This window comes from Haliaeetus albicilla, chromosome 2 (assembly GCF_947461875.1).
Source record: "Haliaeetus albicilla chromosome 2, bHalAlb1.1, whole genome shotgun sequence".
NCBI classification, from domain to species: Eukaryota; Metazoa; Chordata; class Aves; order Accipitriformes; family Accipitridae; genus Haliaeetus; species Haliaeetus albicilla.
The window spans coordinates 62913007-62932096 of NC_091484.1; the positions used below are offsets into that span (position 1 = coordinate 62913007).

Consider the following 19090-nt stretch of genomic DNA (forward strand, 5'->3'; position numbering starts at 1 on the left):
AACACAATATATAAGCATTAGAAAGTGATTGGAAACATCACAGCAGGATAACTGCTAATTAAACCAGGCTTTATTTAGGGTAAGAAACTCTAGATGACCATACGTATTGTCCTCTTGTGGGTGGGAGAATACCATTCCCTGAAAAGTAGGGGGAAAACCAAACTACACACTTTTTAAAAAATGGGTACGCCTATACTGCAGTCATAGTACTAGAATAAGGCGAATCATCTGACACTGAGCTCCGTGCTACCAAACCTAGACAGTTAAGAAGGCTCAAGGTAGCTCGAGCGAGCTAGCTCTGATGACCTCTCACTGCAGTTTTGTCACTTTATGGCCTAGGGAGAGCAAGTTTTTCATGGTTTATTAACATGGATCTCTGAGCCATGTTAACTTCAACACATACACTAGTATTGCATTCTCCCTGGCTATATCCTAGTTGAAAGGCAAATGCATTTTGCAATATGCCCTACAGTCCTGATGCCCAATTATTCATACATATTGTGGTTAGAGTTCTAAATCTGCATTTTTTTTTTGACACAGACCAGAATGTATGCATCCAGGTTTAGTCCTAATGTGTAATCAGTATGTGGCCAGCCTATGCACTTGGACATAAGAGCTGGGAACTGCTCCAGGGTCCTACTTTTTAGACTTACCCATTTTATCAGTTTGCCTTGTGTTAAGCATTTCTTAAAGACTTAAAGGAATGAAGCTTTAACAACAGCTCCATTTATACTTACTATGTTAGAAAAAATGCTATTTTAAAATATCTGGATAATTAAAAATACAGAAATATTATTTGTGAAGAATGTTTTTATTTGTTCAGATAGAATTACTTTCATATTCTCCAGATTAAATGTCTGCAGCATTGGTAATTAAGCACTTCCATGAATGTTTACTTGAATGTAATTGAAAACAAGCACACAGAAAAATGAAATATTTGCAGGTGTTGAATAAGATAATTCCATGCTTACCTACCTATTTGTAGCTCTTAGCACTAATTACAGGATGCGTTTAAAGAATTTCTTCAGCTGGATTGATTTCTTAAAATAATTAATATCTTATAGAAGTATTAAACTTGTTTTCAAGGCTCAATTTACAATTGTAAATTGTTACACCTCATTGTTACACATTTGCTGGGTGACTCTAGGACTTCAGATTCTACACTATATACACTGACTTCAGTAGGACACTGAACAGAAGACAGCTTACTTGAAGAGCTAGACGGATGTCTTCTTAAAGATTTACACTTGTTCAGTACATTTGACTGTGCATTGGCTGATAGTCTTTGGTATGGATGATATCAACCATTTGACTAGTTTGATTTAGTTTATCCGAAAACACACTGTGCCAAACTTCCATTATATTTGCTTTTGGGGGGACTAGCAAGAACTACTCCTTCAGGTAAATTACTGTCTTCCAAGGATGTTTCATTTTTTACTGCCAGTAAGAAAAATAAGCAGTAAGGAATCATAATGGGTTTTTTTCCTGGCTATGTATTTGGTTCACAGTCACCTCCTGGCTATGAAGAGATTCCAGTCTACCAAACTGAACAGCTTATGGCATGAATCAACAGTGCAGCCTTTTAAGGTTAGAGGTGATATCACTGATATTCTGCATCACTTCCAAAAATCCTTCCCAAGACTTTTGCATATTGTGATACTTAGCAGGTATGAAGAATTATTCCAGGTCCTTCATGGCAATGTGCAGTTACAGATGTTTTTATCTTAATGCTCTTTAACGTCTTAATTCTTGATCACGTTTGGCTGTATTTTAAAGATTCATTACAGAACAAGTTTAGTTTGCAGTCAGATTGCTTTCCCCCAAAAAACTGAGATCTTGTGAACTACAGAGGAGGATTAATCAAACCTCATGGAATTTTGAAATACTTCAAGATATGTGGGATACCACTGCATCTCTCAGTCACATACATTTGTAGCCCTGACCTAAAATTCAAGTGAATTTTCTGTTCATGGAATGAATATTTCATTTCTGAATGATACAGAGTGTAATTCAGACACTTTATCTTACACATCTCCCTAAGTATCTAAACAACAGAGTGACTAAATCTGTTCCTCTGACAGTATTTCTTTTGAGATATCCATCTGACTAAGTACAGTGAAGAAGGTTTCTGCCACATTAGACAGGGTGACTGTTTCTGCATACTGAATGGGAAAGCTGATTATCACATCTATGGCTGTTTTCCCTAATTGAATATGCCATGAGTATGGCTCAATAAAGTCCATTGAGAAGCTGGAGAATACTGCTTAATTATCAAAAGATAGTGCAAAAGTGGTTTGCAAAGATCAATTATTATTTTCCATATTTTCTATTATTTTCATTATTTTCCATCTGACATAAATCAGATGATCCGAATCACAGAATCATTTGGGTTGGAAGGTATCTCAGGAGGTCATCTAGTCCAACCTCCTAGTCAAAGCAGGGTCAACACAGAATTCAGACCAGTTGCTGATGGCTTTGTCAAGTCAGGTCTAAATTCCTTTTGATGGAGATTCCACAGCCTCTCTGGGGAACTGTTCCCCAGAGTTCATTACTCTCACAGTAGAATTTTTTTCCTTATGTCTAGATGGAACACATCAGATTCAATTTATGACCGTTGTCTCTTGTCCTCCTACCATGCGCTGCAGTAAAGAGCCTGCCTTTGTCGCCTTGATAAATTTCTCTTAGACACTGGCAGGCTGCTATTAGACACCGCTGCCCAAAGGCCTTCTTTCTCAAAGCTAGACAAGCTCAGTTCCCTCACAAGTCATGGGCTTCAGTCCCCAACCATCTTTGTGGCCATCCACTGGACTTGGAGCCCAAACTGAACATAGTACTCCTGATGTGATTTAGTAAGTGCTAAGTCGTCCCCCCGACCTACTGGCTGTGCTCCCGCTAACACAGCCCAGGATCCTGTTAGCCTTCATCACTCCCAGGGCACCCTATTGCCTCATGTTCAGCTTGCTGAACCTACTCTCCAGGTCCCTTTCAGCAGAACTGCTACCCTGGCTGTTAGTCTCAACACAGACCAAATGCAGCTGCTTCCTGTCATATTACTAATGCATATCTGCTTATATGATAAAAATACATGTGTGTGCTGGCACACGCAATGAGAATTGGTCACATATCCTCTCATACGTGATGGACCCACATACAAACCCACTTCCAAACACTTGTCCATTGCATTACAAAAATACAAGTTTCTGGTACACAAGAAAAGAAGTGCACCCTCGAAAAAAGTTTAGATGCAACAAACATGACACAAGTTGCTTTATTCTGTAGTTTCGCTCTTCCTTTTATCAGTTGTCTTTTCTCTCCCTTAACATATTATAGTCATTCCAGAATAATGTGAATAATAAAAAAAATTAGCACCTGTACATCCCTATCTATCTGCAAGTGCAAATAAATGTTTTTAATTAGTCTAAATATTTTAACTGGGACTGAAAAATAAAGATTAACCTAGACCGAGATGGAATTATTACAAAAGTATATCATCAGAATCGGCTTTATACAGTACGATCAGTGTGCTACAACTTATAAAACCTAAAACCTGCATAATAAAATGAATGAAAACAACAGATAACAGGAGGGCAGAAAATGGGTTGTGTCAGTTGAATGGAAAGATAAGCAACATTAGAAAGTCATCAGACACTAGTTTCAAATTGAGCTGTAGTGCAGTATATATTCGCCTGTGCTGGGCAGCCAGTATAATGCAACTGTGATGGGAAAACATTATTTTCCAGCACCGAAAGGGCAGCTTAGATCTCAGTCAGTTCAAGTACTGGTATTTAAACTGAGTCGTTAAACATTTTTGACCAATGGATCTTTTTAACCCAGCTACAGATATAGCCAACTACAGATATATGTATGATAATGCAGGACCATTAGACTGTGCCAGAATTGAAACTGCTTACAATAAAGTGCACAATCATTAGTGCAGGCATAAATTCAATATTAACAGTAACATTACATCATAAGTCAACTCTTACTTTCAATACATTTACCTGAACATGAAGTAAAATGAAAAGTCTGCAAACAGTGAATCTTTCAGGAAATTTATGAAAATTGAGAGCTCCTCCAATCGCCATCTCTAACGCCATAAGCCTTATCTCTCCTGTGCCAAAGGAATAACTATACTGGCTTCAGCTAGTGAGATAAAACTTTGCTAAAAAAATCTTTTTGAGAGAAAAATTCTTTCTAGAGTAAGGTCTTTTCAGAATGTGCTCATACTTAACTCCTAAAATAAGAATTTTTATAAGTAAATGCAGAATTCACTGAAACAGCTCCAGGTAAACTAAGTGTTTGTATTATTCTATCTTAATTTGTCCCCAAATCCAGTTACATGCAGTTCCTAGGTGACTTTCTGCTATACTAGGCAACTATCCATTAAGATAACCCAACTTCTTTCGCAAAAGTCACTTGAAAATGACAAAATGCTGATGTGACATCACTACCAGCCTAGGTGAGAGTCAAGTCAAGTAGTCGAGTGGTGAATGTCCACATTATATTTCCATTCCTAACAACCACCTAGCTGTAAAATCTCTAGTACTGAAATACTGTTCCTAATGCACTACTTAAGCAAACATTTTTCGGATAAAATTCAGAAAATTTGAGGTACACAGCAGTATTCAAGAACTATTTCAAATGAAACATCTCTTCTTTTGACCATGCCAAACCCCTTCAATAATTTGAACTCCAGATAAGAAAAACCTTCCACCTCACCTTCACCACTCCATTTTCATGCATGGTGATACAGTTGTTGGGATCCTCTGAAAGTTGATATAAAGCCTGAGCTGTAGCTCTATGAACTGATGGATCACTTGACTTCAAGTAACGCACTAAAGGAGCTACAGCCTTGGTCTCTCCAAAGGTAACTCTATTGCTCCCCCACATGCAACAGTAGGAAATGGCTTCTGCTAAGTGACGTCTTAATTTGTCATTGTTCTGAAGAAGGTAAAAACATAATAAATTAAAGACAACATAATACAATAAAAATTTCATAGGAAAGCAGAACTGTATTCTCAAACATCTTTAAGGCATCCCAATTTAACTGCAGTACAATTAAAAGCTGGAGAGAGCTGTAAGGCATGGAGCTAGTAGTCCTTTATTATTCTCTTTGTACAAAGTGCTGTGAATTTTTGTATTATTTCAAAGGTGATTTTAGACTGGCCGGAAATTAGATAAGATTAGCATTAAAATGTAACATATAGCCCCATCATTGAGATTCTCTGCATCGTTCAGATTTATTGCTCTCTCAATCCTTTGTGCTTTTTTCATACAGCAGCTGCATCTCTCAAAAGCCATATTCAGCAACAGTGACTATCAAAATGAAGCTCATCTTCCAAAGCAATTTTAGTACCAGGCACAGAGTGTTTTCATGTCCAACATATAGAGGAAGGATTCTACATTGGGTATAATGCAGTCTGACATAAGAAACTCGGATACTTAGTATAGTATGTTTAGAAGTTACTTACTGTGTTTGCTAGTTTGGACAACAGAGGGACGACTCCATGATCTGTTATAACAGCTAAATTTTCTTCATCTTTAGCTATATTTGTAATTGCTGCACATACACTTGCTAAAACTTCTTTATTCTTTGATTTTAGCAAATTGACTATCAGTTCCAAGCCACCAACAAAGGATCGAACCATTTCCCCAGCATCCTAAATGAGAATCAAAAGAAATATTATTTTAAAATATTCAATCAGTATTTATATGCAAATGTTAAAAAAAAAGATTGCCATGACATAATTCTTCAAAACTGCAGCTATTGCTGTGTTGCCTTCACCAAGAAATATGGCTAATTTGGAACTCAGAGCTCTCTTGATTGACATATAAGAGTTAGACTGTTTTACACATCACCACCTAGGCATAAATTCAATGCCTAAATAAAGGTATCTAGTGTCACTTTAGATGCCACAGAGTATTCTTTATGTCCTCAAGCTGTCACTCCAGAAGGGTGTAAGTCCTCCTTATCTGCTGTATCATATTTGCCAAGTGGGTTGTTGCCTCACATACCTTAGGGCATCTAAACCAACAGAAGACACCCCTGTTTAGGCTCTCATAGCATCTTCTATTTCCTACATTAAGTCTGACAGCTAAGACAAAGGAGTGGTAATACTATTTTCTTGTACCAATGCAAATGAGTATTCAGGAATACTTGAGAGAGGAGGTTATACAAGTCATGACAGCAACTGTGGGAGAACCATGATGCACCTCAGAGTATGAACAATCAATGCAAAATGTGACTAAAGGACTCAAACACAATTCTGGAAAAATTAAGTATGCTCTTAGAAAAGAAGTAGAAAACTAAACAGTGTGCCTTGATCTTGAATACAGTAAGCAGATCTGGTCCATCTTTTCCATCTTGAAAAAGTTATAGTAAAATTAGGAAAGGTTTAGAGAAAGATAACAACAATAATCAAAGGTAGGGAACTGCTCTGTAGAAGGAATGACTAACCAACTAGGACACTTAAGGCTATAAAAGAGAAAAACGAGAAGCGGTATGGTAGAGGTGTATAGAATCTTGAGTAGAAAGGAAAGGGCACACAGGGATCTCTCTTCTAGGAGAAAACCTGGGAGCATCAGATGAAATTAGCAGGTAGCATGTTCAGAATAAAACAAAGTTATTTTCAAACAAAGCATAGTTAAGATGTTGAAGCCCTTGGAGCAGGATTGCAGTGGCTGTTAGAAGTTTACATGTTAGAAATTAACTAGACAAATTCACAGAAGAAAAAAAAACCCAACAAAAAACATTAAGGGTTATTCAATACAAAAGTATTCCTTCTGATTGAGAAAGTTCCTGAGCCACAGATTTCTTGAAGGTGGGAGAGCATTCTGGGGAGGGGAACCACAGCTACAAATTTGCCCTGTTCTACCTTTCCTTAGGCATCCCTTGTGGGCTAGTATAAGAAACAGAATAGTGTCAGTGAACCTGTGGTCTGACACAGCATTGCCTGTTCTCACACTCTTGTGTTTATCAGTCAACTCAAATTATCAAACACATGTTTACATGTCAATGTGTAAAACAGAGGAAACCAGCAGTTTTGGCACCATCAGACTGAACTAACAGGTATGGAATTCATTTGGTTGCCTCAAGCAAAGAGGAACTGACAGTATCTGATAAAGTGACATGCAGCATACAGTACTTCATGTACCCTAAAAAGCACACAGGGTATAAATCTAAGTTTTGTTGAAGCACAAATTCTTAACTGTTTAAGTTACATAGTCACCGACCAATGCTGTACACCAAGATTCGCTGCACTCAGTTAAACTGAGATGCTTGAAAATAAACGTATCTCTTTCTTTGGTAAGATGTTCCACCATGTAAGATTACATTATTTTAGACAATCTCTTTTCAGTTTCCTCGTGGACAGAAACAATGCCAGAATAGAAAAATGTCTACTTCTTTGAATGGATGCCTAGTTATTCAGAGCCTGAAAGACAACACTGCAAAATGCAACAGCATTTTCAGAAACTTCACTGTAAACATAATAATTAACAAAGGGGAGGATGGAACTCCAAGTGCCTGACCTGAGGATATCACGTGTTGCAATGTAATCTGAAGAAATCACCATTTCTACTTGAATGGGCCCGTCAGTTACTTCAGTTGAGTAGACCTCTATACTAAGCATAGATATTTGTGTTTTATCAGGACTTCTTTATGCAATCTATAATCCAGTCCAACATTTTCTGTTAGATTTTCAACCTTTCAGATGTGGATCTGGAAAGATGACTGGTTCTCTTAAAATTCTTTGTCCAATGAATACAGAAACTAGTGAATGACTTAATTATGGCTAACTTAAGGATTTCTGTAGAAACATAAGACTTAAGAAAAGCACATGAACTATTGACTATGAAATAGATATAGATCAGAAACCACTGTGGGCAAGAACTTCAGGTATTTTTTGATGGTCACCTTATTTTTACAGAACTATTTACTAAAAGTATGCCATTAGTGCCCAAATCGTACACTTCACAAAGGGTACTGAAAATAGGAATTGAAAATAGGTCAGAGCAGATTCTTGGTGACATCATGGTGGCACATCTGCAGGTGGCATTGGATGGCCTGGTGTCAAACTGTTATTACAATGGAAAGAGAGTAAAAGCGACTGGGCAAATGGTTAGCAGTAACTTTGCACAAGAAATTTTAGCTTGTGCACCTCAGTGATAGTAAATGTGCAGAGATGGAAAGAAAGGTCTGCAGGTAGAATTACTTTCATTTGCTTCCTTCAACAGGTGAGAATTTTGAATAAAAATTACCAGACACTCTCCTGAAACCCTTTTGGGCTGAAAGGTCTTACAACTTCATGAAAGTGCAAACATGGATAGTATGAACTTTCCTGGGGCTAGGGAGTGACCCTGAGACCAAGAATGGTTTTGATTATATTTATTTCTTTTTGGGGGCTGATTTATGAACAAAGTAGGGTCCAATTGTATTGTGTTAGCTTTGCTGAAAAAAATCCATCAAATTGCTCATGGACTTAGTAAATAAAAATTCCAGAAAATGCTGTGCAGTTCATCCTTTTTAGTTCTGGGTCTAAATGCCAAACAGAACTCTTAACTGATGTTTCCCTCTCACAGAAAGCAAAAGCAGTGGGTAGGCCCATCAGGAACAAAACATTGTCCAGAACAGGCAGTGCAATTCTTGAGACTGGAAAGGAGAGGTTAAAGCTATATAGTGTGAGGGTCAAAACCAGAAGCCACAACATGTGGAAAAAGGGTAGTATCCAAGGGCAAACTTTGTGCTGAAGTCCTAAAAAACCCAGAATGAACAAATAACAGAGGTCTTAACAGAAATTAAAAGAGGATCTAAATGTTTATGCAGAAGGACAAGACAGGTTTGTGACTCAGAAAAGCAGCTGAGAGAAACAGAGAAGGGTGGGCAGTGGTCTGCCACTTCTATTACCATGTGAGCTGCATGTAAAGGGAGGTGGGCTTACAGCGCGTTTCCCATGGACTTGCTAGCATAAACATTTCTCTGTCATTGTTAGTGTATGCATACCACACTGTAAATGTATCTACAGACAATCACATGGATAAAAACAATACTTCTCAGTATCAGTTTTCATGTCTGTCTTGAAATCTTAAAATTTGACCAAAGGTGGTAGATAATGGGTTACAGAGAAAGGTTTCTACACAAATTTCTTACCTATATGTATTAGAGGGCTAGAAAGCTAAGTGACCAGACACAGAAGAAGGAAAGAAAATGATATATTTTACATTTACTTCAATTCCTTTAAAGTTACTACAGAAGTGTGCATTACCTTGTGTCTAAATATCGGCTCAACAAGTGAGAAAGGCTTCTGTTCAACAGGTAAACTCTACAGTAAAGTGTCTAAGATTTGAAAGGGGCCCTGCTATACAGGAAAATGATTCTGCTTTTCTGCATGATTCAGATATCTGTGTATTATTATTCATGTTCTTGAAAGATGTTTCATGAAGAGATAACATAATCTGTATCCCATCCTAATGAACCACTACATAAATTTTATATTTTCCTACCTGTAAATTTTTTCTTTCCAGGTGATTACAACCCTACTTGTTAAATTTCTCTTCTGACAAGCTTATACTTTCCACATTTTGTAAAGGAGTACGGTCCAATTAAACTGATGGAATAATATATAAACAATCCAGCAGTAAGTAAAAGAAAAGAGTTTCAATAATCGTCTGTGAAACCAGCTAAACACAAGGACAGAACCTTCTACCAGTGATGAAAAGCAGAGGGAAACTGCAGAAACCACATGTCAGGAAAGTTTCCCAAATGTGATTGTGGGTGTAGTCTGGTGGTCTGTGCAAGACAAAGAGAAAAGCAAAGCAGCAAGAAATTTGAAGAACAATGAGCAGAAAGGACTGAAACGAGAGCTTTAAAACCCATTATGTTACGTACAAGATCTTTTTTTTTTCCCCCAAGAAATTTAAACAATAAATGCAATCGTTTTGGTATCATTTAGCAAAACCACATGCTTGCTTTGTACAGTAAATTTCTACTCTTTTTTTTTTTACTGAAAGATGTGTATTTATTATATACAATTGCCCTACTTTAAAGATGTTTAAAGAAGAAATTGTATGAAGTTGTGCCTGTAATTGCGGAAGTCTGGATTTAATTCTTTTGAATCTATGTTCTTTGAGTATACTTGTATTAATGATGAGATAGCTGTTCGTACTATAAAGTCTAAAGTAATTTCTGTGATTTTAGTTTCCAAATACTCTCAGGCATTCTCATCTACACTTATTTTTGTAACATAAGAGAAGAAAAATCATATATAACATGTTGTTAGAAGTCTTTTTTCACATTGAAAAAAATGCAATCTTTAAATTCTACCTTCTAAATTAATCAACACACAACTTTTTTTGTGTGACTTAACGCAAAGGGTTTGTCATTTCCAGCTATTAGTGTGTGTGTTAAGCTTTTGTATATAACTGTAGTCCTTAAAGCTCACTGCAGATATATAAATGGCATTGTTTCAAAGTCTGGGTAGTTTACTATTGGGTAATAACATGATTTTGATATTGAACTTGAAATGGAGAGTGTTCCTTTTCCAGCCCGAGACTACATTTATACTTTAGCAAACTCTAATCTATTAATAGAGCCATTAAACTACATTTACTTTCTTTAATGTTACATATGAGGTTATTCAACAAACTTCAAGTATTTTGAAAAGCTTAGAGAACATCTTAGGCTACAGCTATACAAAAAACAACTTGAAAGAAAAGAAAAATGCATTAAGAGAATTTAGGTAATTTACTTCCCCCCTTATCAATTGTGACAAAACCTTACTTCTTAGTTGTCCTAACAAGGCTACTCAGCTCAAGTTAGGCAGGAAAAAAAAAGGGTATGGTAAGAATAAAGCCTAAGAAACAGTCTTTATAGATAAAAATACTGATAAAATTACTGATAAGCAATAAAATAGATAATTTTATTGTATACATCTGAGCATATGTGTTAATGATAGGTTGAATGCTTTTGTTTTACCAATAATATTTCCTGAGCTGAACAAAGACATTTAAAGAAGCAATAAAAATGTTAAAAAAAACTGGGGGGGAGGGGAGCAAGAATGTTTCACTGTATTAACAGGAAATATCTTCATTTTAAATCTTCATCATTATTATAACTTTTATGGTAATATTTAACCTGAGGTGACAGATATGAAAAAATATGGATTGTTAAACTACATTTTAAGTGGCTGAAGAAGATGGGAAGAGATAAGAGGATTTCTCATGACTTCACATGACCACATCTTCTAACTAGCTGGCAGCAAAGTTTTTGGCCTCAGAAAGTATGATAAATACTATTTAAAAATTGGATTCAAAGGGAGGAGTTTGCAATCTCAAGTAGTAAAATAAGCCCACCTGGCACAGATGCTGAGGCCAGCAAAGTTACCTGCTGTGCTAATAAAAGCCTCATCCTGCTACTCTTTAATCATATATTTTCGTCTTGTTGAACTGCATGACTTTTTTAACAAAATTCAGTTAACTTTCCCTTTTCACTTATTTCTACATTGGCTTCTGCCAAGAGCAGAAATACTGAGAGATAGACCAGCTTTACACATTTTTTTTAATTAGGAGCAGAAAGCATTACGATATTTGCAGAAAGACAGATTTGGAAAAATCACTTGATCTCTGCAGTATTTATACAAGGAGAACATTTGGGATTTTTGAGTTCTCTTGTCATTGTATTATATGTTTTTTTGTGGTTATTGTCAATAAGTAAAGTTCATCAGCCTTAAGTTGAGACATACAGTTCTTGTAAAAGAACTACTGAATTCTTTTGTAACTGAATTCCTTTCTTATTTCTTCCAAAGTGAATACTGGTTTCTTTATTTGAAAGATTTAAAGCTAAACACCGTATTACAAAAACACATTGTGTTTATCTTTAAAAATACTCCACTTGAAAGATAAAAGTTTCTCCACTAAAAACAAGTAGTATTTCACTCTTAGAACATCTTAAAAAGCTTAACGTGCCAAAGCTAATTTGTCAAATTGAATTGCTTTTGCTCCAAAAAACTGATGGTATACCTGTGCAAAGAAACCTTAGTTATCAAGAGTCATCTTTAAACTACCTTTTCTTTAATGAAGGAAGCTGTCCACTTCCATCCCCTATTGCCAACTGAATAACTTATCATCCTAATGCACAACCTAATTTAAAATTCTAAATAAAGAAATGGAACAGATAAATTTCTATATTATAGCTGTTCAGTGAAAAAGGGAGACACAATTTATGTAATGAAGTTTCTATTAATTTTTCTTATTAAACAGTTCAATGGTAATATTAATCAATTTATATTTAAAGGCTAATTTTATTCCTGTCTGTACAGCTGTGGAGGCTTCCACTGTAGCAGAACAGATGAAGAAACATTTTGTAAGATGATACTACTTCACTACATCTCACAACTTTTCTTCAGTGTTGGGAAAATGCAATGTGTTGGGAAAACAACAGCAGACAATCAATGTGGATTCTCCTGTCCTCTTCACCTCACTGAAGCAGCTAAAGCCAGAGCAGCAAAGCAGAGTAGCTTTAACATGGCTCCTGGAAGAGCAGAATTCCTTACTCCTGGCTCTTCAGGGATTTGATCATCACAACAGCTAAAGACTTGGCAAGTATATTGCTGTTGATAGTTTCAAGAAACAAAAGCAAAGTCCATTAGCTAAGCGTACAGCCCAAGAAAGCATGCCATGCATGTTCTCTAAAAGATGGTGGGGGAAAAAAAAGGTCTACAGGCACTCATGCAACTTCTAGTAGTCCTTTTGTATATTGTTTTCCTTACTTTTCAGTCTGGCAGACTACACGTACTCTTGCCCTTCCTCCTCACAACTATCACTGAAGTTCAGTCCTGGGTAAATGCCAAAATCCTAATTTTTTTCACAGAAGCAGTGAAACTACTAATATCAAAGTCCTTTGAGGCCACAATAGAGAAAATGTCATGATTTGCTTTAGATTATTTTGAAAAGCATTTTAATAATGGAAGTATGAAAAAAATATAACATTGAATAACTGGAAAAACTAAACATTGTTTCCATTGGGTTTGGATTGAATTGAATCCAAATAAGTGCCTAAGCAAACTTCTTATAATTATTAATATGTTTATGAGATAGTCATCACTAATATGTAGTTTAATATTGTAGAGATGCAAGACAGCAATATTGGAATGTTCTGAGGACAGTCTAGGTAAACAACCAATGCAGTGACAACACAAACTAATAAACTGTTATAACAATTATTGTTTGTCTGTGCAACTCTGGCATAGTTCCATAAATTAGAGTGGTATATGAGAAGGCAATCATATCATATTGTACCACTTACCATTACAGACCACTGAGAATCAGAACAACAGGCATGAAGTATAAAATATGTCATAGTTCAATCAAAAGCTTCTGCACTAGATAAAATGATTGCTTGAAATTTTCTGGTTTATATTATGCAGTAAATGAGACACAATGATCTCCATGCTTTTTTCTTGCCTTAAAATCTATGGAAGTCCCACAGGGCAAGTGAGAGGGTAAAGACAGGAAAAAAGTGAGATGGACAAGAAGGAAAAACAAAGAGATGAAGAAGAAAAAACTTGAGGTGTTTAAACTCCTCATAGATTTTTAAAATCCAATTAGCAAGTCTAATTTAAAAGTACAGAAGCTACATGACAAGCTGTTGACTAGCATGTGTAGCTATTATAAACCAAGCTACAAGGAAACCTGGTCAAATATTTTCCAGTGGAACGGTATTCCATCAGAAAATGCTAATGGAATGGAACCAAAACCTTCCATAAGAACACAATGACTTCTTGAAAAGTTTTGACAGAAACCAGGCAGAAAGGCAGGCTAAATTACCAACGTGCCTCTTCATCTTTTCTCTTGTCAGCCAGATGGCTGGTGAGTAGCCTGCCAGGCTGCTTGGCTTCTGGTTTTCACAGAATCCCTGACTTCTTGCCTGATGGACTGCCAAACAGCTGGAAAGCCAGGTCTCCAGGAGCTCCTAAGCTTTTTGGCTTCTTATGGTCTCCAAGCTCTCAGGCAGCTATTTTGCATGGAACTTAGGACCTGAGGCTCCCCAAAGAGGGAGATATGGGTTAGGCTCTTAGTTTCCCTTTGCTTCCCAGCTTTCAGGTTACGTCTATTACAGGAACTGGTCTCCTATATTTGCAGACATTAAGGACCTCAGGGCAAATTATGTCAGTCCATTCAGGATCTCCAGGGTAGTGTAACATGTCTATAGGAGGCCCAAACAACTCCTGATAGTAGGTTCACTAAACTTCTAGGCAACCTGTGTCAAAAATCATTGGACAGGCTAGTTCTGCATATACCCTGTCAAGCATGGCAGCCAGCTATGGATTCACCAAGTCAGTTCTGGCTTCCTGGGCTTCCTAAATCTCCAAGGACCCTGCTGTTCTGGAAGGCCTGAGGGGCAAGCCAAAAATTCCCTTTTGTCTCTCTTATAGTATTCTTTTGAAGTTTACTTTGTAACAAACTCTTAAAAATTTGGAAAGTCTACATCCAGATATCAGGGATTAAAAGCTGCATAAAAATGAGATCAAATCTAGAGAAGTAGATATGACTGACTGATGTTAAAAATGATAGTGTCTAGAGAAAACAAGTAGGAAAATGGAAAGCAGTAAAAGCACTAAGTCTGAACTGCCAAGGTTTCTGTATAGAATTGCAAGAAGCATAGCAAGGAAAACAAAGAAACTGGAAAATGCTGTACATACTCAAGTAGGGAATTTTGACATTATAGGCTTAACAAAAGAATGGTACATAAACAAAAATGTATTGGTACTACTTAAGTAAAATTTTAAAATATAAAACAAATGAACAACAGTGTGCATTATGGGGCATGACTGATCTTTACACACTACAGCTTAAAATTAGGAAAACGCGTAAACAAACCATCTTAATTCATTTAAAACAGCAAATAATTTTACTATTTGCTAAATATCAGAAGAATTTCCAAGTTCAACTACATTTCTTTGTTACTTTTAGTAAAGAAATGTTCTCTGTGGTTTTATACATATGGTTACATTAAAATTTCCATAACAAGCAAAATCTATGTAAGAATCCTAAATAGCATGGGTCATCAGCAGCATATTTTCCACCCACAGGTTAACTCCAGACTGCTGGCTCCAGTAGAAGTCACTTCCTCAGTATATAATACTTTTGCAAGAGTGAAGGCTACTTGACCTTCACACATACTGATCTCATGACCCTTCCTTTCCCTCTTAAACCTGGTTTAGTTTTGATTTGGGTTTTTTTGTGTCAGCATGGAGATTCTCTTTTCCTGTATGTAGGAAATACACAGACAACTTTAGATGGCTGATCATCCTTCATCACACCCATGAAATTCCACTGCAGAGCTGAAAGGGAGGCAATAACTTGGTGGGGGTGGAAATCATGCTTTATCAAAGTGTGAGATGTCATTTTACAAGTACATTATAAGAAAATAGAATAACTTTCTCCCTCTCTTCTCTCAACCCCACAGTCTCAGACTGTCCACTTAAATTACTTTGACAGACTTTATATGTAGCTGGCTTCCTGAAGTTCTTTAAGAAAGCCTTTACAGTTGTAAAGGCTAAAACTGAAACTTTGAAAGTTGAAAGCTGATACGCAAGCACAGACAAAGGACAGTGCAAAAGATGATGACTGACATTACCATTCCTTCTCTTGTTTGCACCTAAAACTCTACTAAATATGAGGATGAAAAATAACCTCTACAACTTTTTCTTTTCTTTTCTTTTCTTTTATTTATTTCAAGACATTCTGTTTAAAGGTTACTCTGTGAGGAAATAGGTATTTTCATACAAACTCAAGCTGGAAGTGTTCCTCTTATGGCACAAGGCCTTTGGATGAATTTTATAATAGCCCAAATAACATCTTTGTAGAGTTTCTCTAAATTTTTCTGTTTGGGCCAATGTATGTTGGGAGAACATTATAAATACCATTTTTCAAAGAAGCATCATAACTAAATATTGCTGTTCCAACATCAACAGAGTTGAGTAGACTTTTCTTAGCCATTTTTCATAATCATTTGTGTTTCTTGGACAGTGCAATTACACTTTGCCATTACCAATGTGACTGCAGTAGTAACTTTCCTTCTGGAAGTAAGGAACTAATTAATAAGAATCTGCTTCTATTAAGATAATTCCTTTGAATAAATGACATTCTTGTCTCTAAGTCTTATATTTTAAAGAAATGTATGAACTAATTTATGCAAAATCATGAGATATTTGTCTAAGACTCACAAGTAGCACTCACAGCTTCTGTGCAAATTTTCTCAGGAGAGTTCTACCACCCAAATTATATCACTGCCAGCCTACCTGTAAGATCTTCACTCTACAAGAAATTCTTAAGGCTAAAAATATTTAGAACTAATGCCAGAATACCAAAGTGATGACTGATACCAAACCAGTATTATGTCTGTCAGAGCTGTAATAGTTTATGTACTACAGCGTACAATTTATATCCTCTATTTAAAAAGTCTTAGATCTGTCCTGGATCAAGTATCACCAACCTATATCGTATTGCTGTAACAGACAATATCACTTCGCTATATCATACTGATACAATTCGATTCTATGGGAAGTACTCTGAACCAGCTACCATAATGCAACTGTCAAGATATATCATCTAGGGTTACAAGAACTTGGATTCTGCTCCCTTTGCAATTAACTTCCCGTCTAATAGCAGGCAAACTAGTTAGACCCAAAAGCTCAAAACTGGGTAGCACCTAAACATCTCAAGAAAACAAGGCTTGGCCTTTTGTGACTCTTATTCCCCTAATGGTAAAACAGGAATGGTAGACTTTTGAATCTTAAACAGATTATGGTGAGAGTAAGTGCATGAGAGATAATCATGTACTCACATACTATGACAATAACAGCCCTACCAGTATGATAGATTGGCTTCTAAGATTTTATACATATCATAGAAAATAGCCTTTAAGTTGGATGCACAGAAAATGTCTGTGCAGAAAAAATGGATGCTGCGCTACATTGTTATAAAGATTTGTTTCTGATACTATTAACAAGTTCTATTTCATCTATGAACCTCCACACTATGAAAGAGAACCACTACAGCTTCCACAAAAGAACACAAAAAGAAAACAAATCCAGATTCTAAGATCACAGCTATTTGAAACATGGTTTGCAGTCCCAAGCACAGCTTTGGAAAAGCCTGAATGCACATAATCCTTTTAAAGTCATATACTTACTACTGCTTTTGAATCAAGCACGCATAAACGAAACTGTGCCTCTTGGAAGATCATGTAAATTGTTGAATATTATTAACTTTGAATAAAAAAATCAGTATTTTGTTTAGGTAGAAATAGTTACTGCACTTCCACAGCGTGGCTATAATTGCTGCTTTATACATATTTCTTTCCATTCAGTGTCAGAGGAAAGGGTATTATTGGTAGGTTTGTTTCAGTGTGCCGCTCTGCCTCAGTCTCACACAAAGAACTCTTTGTGGGGTCACAGATTAGCATTTGGGCAGGCAGCCAAGAGAGATGAAAGGAGGATAGCTACACTAAGGATGTACATAGCTTACACTCATCAAATATCCTGGGGAAAAAAAACAAGAAAAAAATCCATGTAGTCTGTAATTTCAGTAGCTGTCCTCTATCCCCTTAGTTTCTGAAAAAGTGCTTTTAGTGGAAGGTCTAGCAATGTACAGTTCTGCTCTGGCACTACAGGTCGCAGAGTCTTATACATAATAAGTACTACCTCAGTACTGAGATAAAGTAATATTTTAACATTCAGTTATAGCAATATTGTTCAAGAGAGACACAGGTATAGTCATATCTTGACAGAGGAGACATATATACACCCCACCATTAGGTAACAAAAAATTTCATTATACTAGAGTATACATTTTAAAAAAAAAGAAAGACAATTCAGAATAACCAGCATGTCTGAAAAACAGCAAGCAAGCTGCGATTGTAGAAATCATTATGAAGAAATAGAAAATGCTTAAATTATAAAAATCAAGAACAAATGTTCTCACAACACTTTCATCCATGTATCTGTATCTACATTCATCCATCTATATAAATTAATAGCAACCATACAGTACTCAATTTCAAATAGGAAACACTGCCTGCTCAAGATATCTAGCACTTTGAAGGAATTTCCATTCTTTACATAGTCAGGATCTCAAATGATATGTAGAAGGATATATTTTTGTGGTATAGTAGAGAGAAGATGCAAAAGCTGCATTACATATGGAGGTAGATAGAAATGCAAGATATTGCTGTACAAGATTACAAGGATTAAGGATAAAAGTCTACTTAGTATTCTAGGAAACTTCTAATGGGAAACAAAACCTTCCCCATTTACTTTACCACAGGTCAGTGGTAAAAATTCACTGAAGATGACTTACAGCTTATACTCACCATTTTATCTCTATTTGGAAACTTACATGAAATAAATGAATAGCTCGGTCTTCTGTGCACAACTGACCTGCACAACAACCACTATTCACAACTGGCACTTTTTGTTGGCAGTCTGAGCAGAAAATCTAAGGATTACCTTGGCACTGAGTCTGAAATATGCTCTGAAACCAAATGATGGTCTCTTGAGAACATGGCTGAAGTACCTCATAGTGGAGAACAACTACAACTACCTGTGCTATTCATAGCTTGTGAGTAGAAGCTTTCTGTTTTCAGCATTGTCAGATTTTCAGCATGCTTTATTTCGGAACAGTAAGTTTAGGTCCTGATAAGTTATTAAAACATATTTTCCAAATAGAGTAAGCACTGTAAAGGCAAAACAGAATGCTATAATGAGTGCTAGATGGAGGACTATTCACTTTTGAAAAGTGAATACAGCAATTTTTTTAAGCAGTTAACAGAGTGAAATAAAGAGAGGGTAAGTAGCAAACAGCATAGTATTGCTGGAAATCATCCAAATATAAAAATTATATGTGAGTATACATATAACAAAACTATTACTTTAAATCCTCTCTTACCTTAGCATTTTCAATGCAAGGACAAATAGCCCAAGCTGCACTTGCTTGAACATCTGGATTAGGATTTTTCAACAATGACCATAACAAACGAACTCCATCTAGACGGTCAATTATCCTATTGCAGAAACAGACCAAAAAAAGAGAT

At 36.2% G+C, this 19090-nt stretch overlaps 1 protein-coding gene across 1 annotated transcript in view; it reads right to left on the reverse strand.

Moving 5' to 3' along the window:
* ODAD2 (outer dynein arm docking complex subunit 2) overlaps window positions 1-19090 on the reverse strand; it is an 87493-nt gene that overhangs the window by 22129 nt on the left and 46274 nt on the right. The window contains exons 16-18 of the mRNA XM_069777719.1: window positions 18946-19060; window positions 5472-5660; window positions 4720-4941 (exon numbers count right to left, since the gene is read on the reverse strand). Of these exons, the coding sequence (XP_069633820.1) occupies window positions 4720-4941; window positions 5472-5660; window positions 18946-19060 (526 nt within the window). The remainder of the gene's footprint in view (window positions 1-4719; window positions 4942-5471; window positions 5661-18945; window positions 19061-19090) is intronic.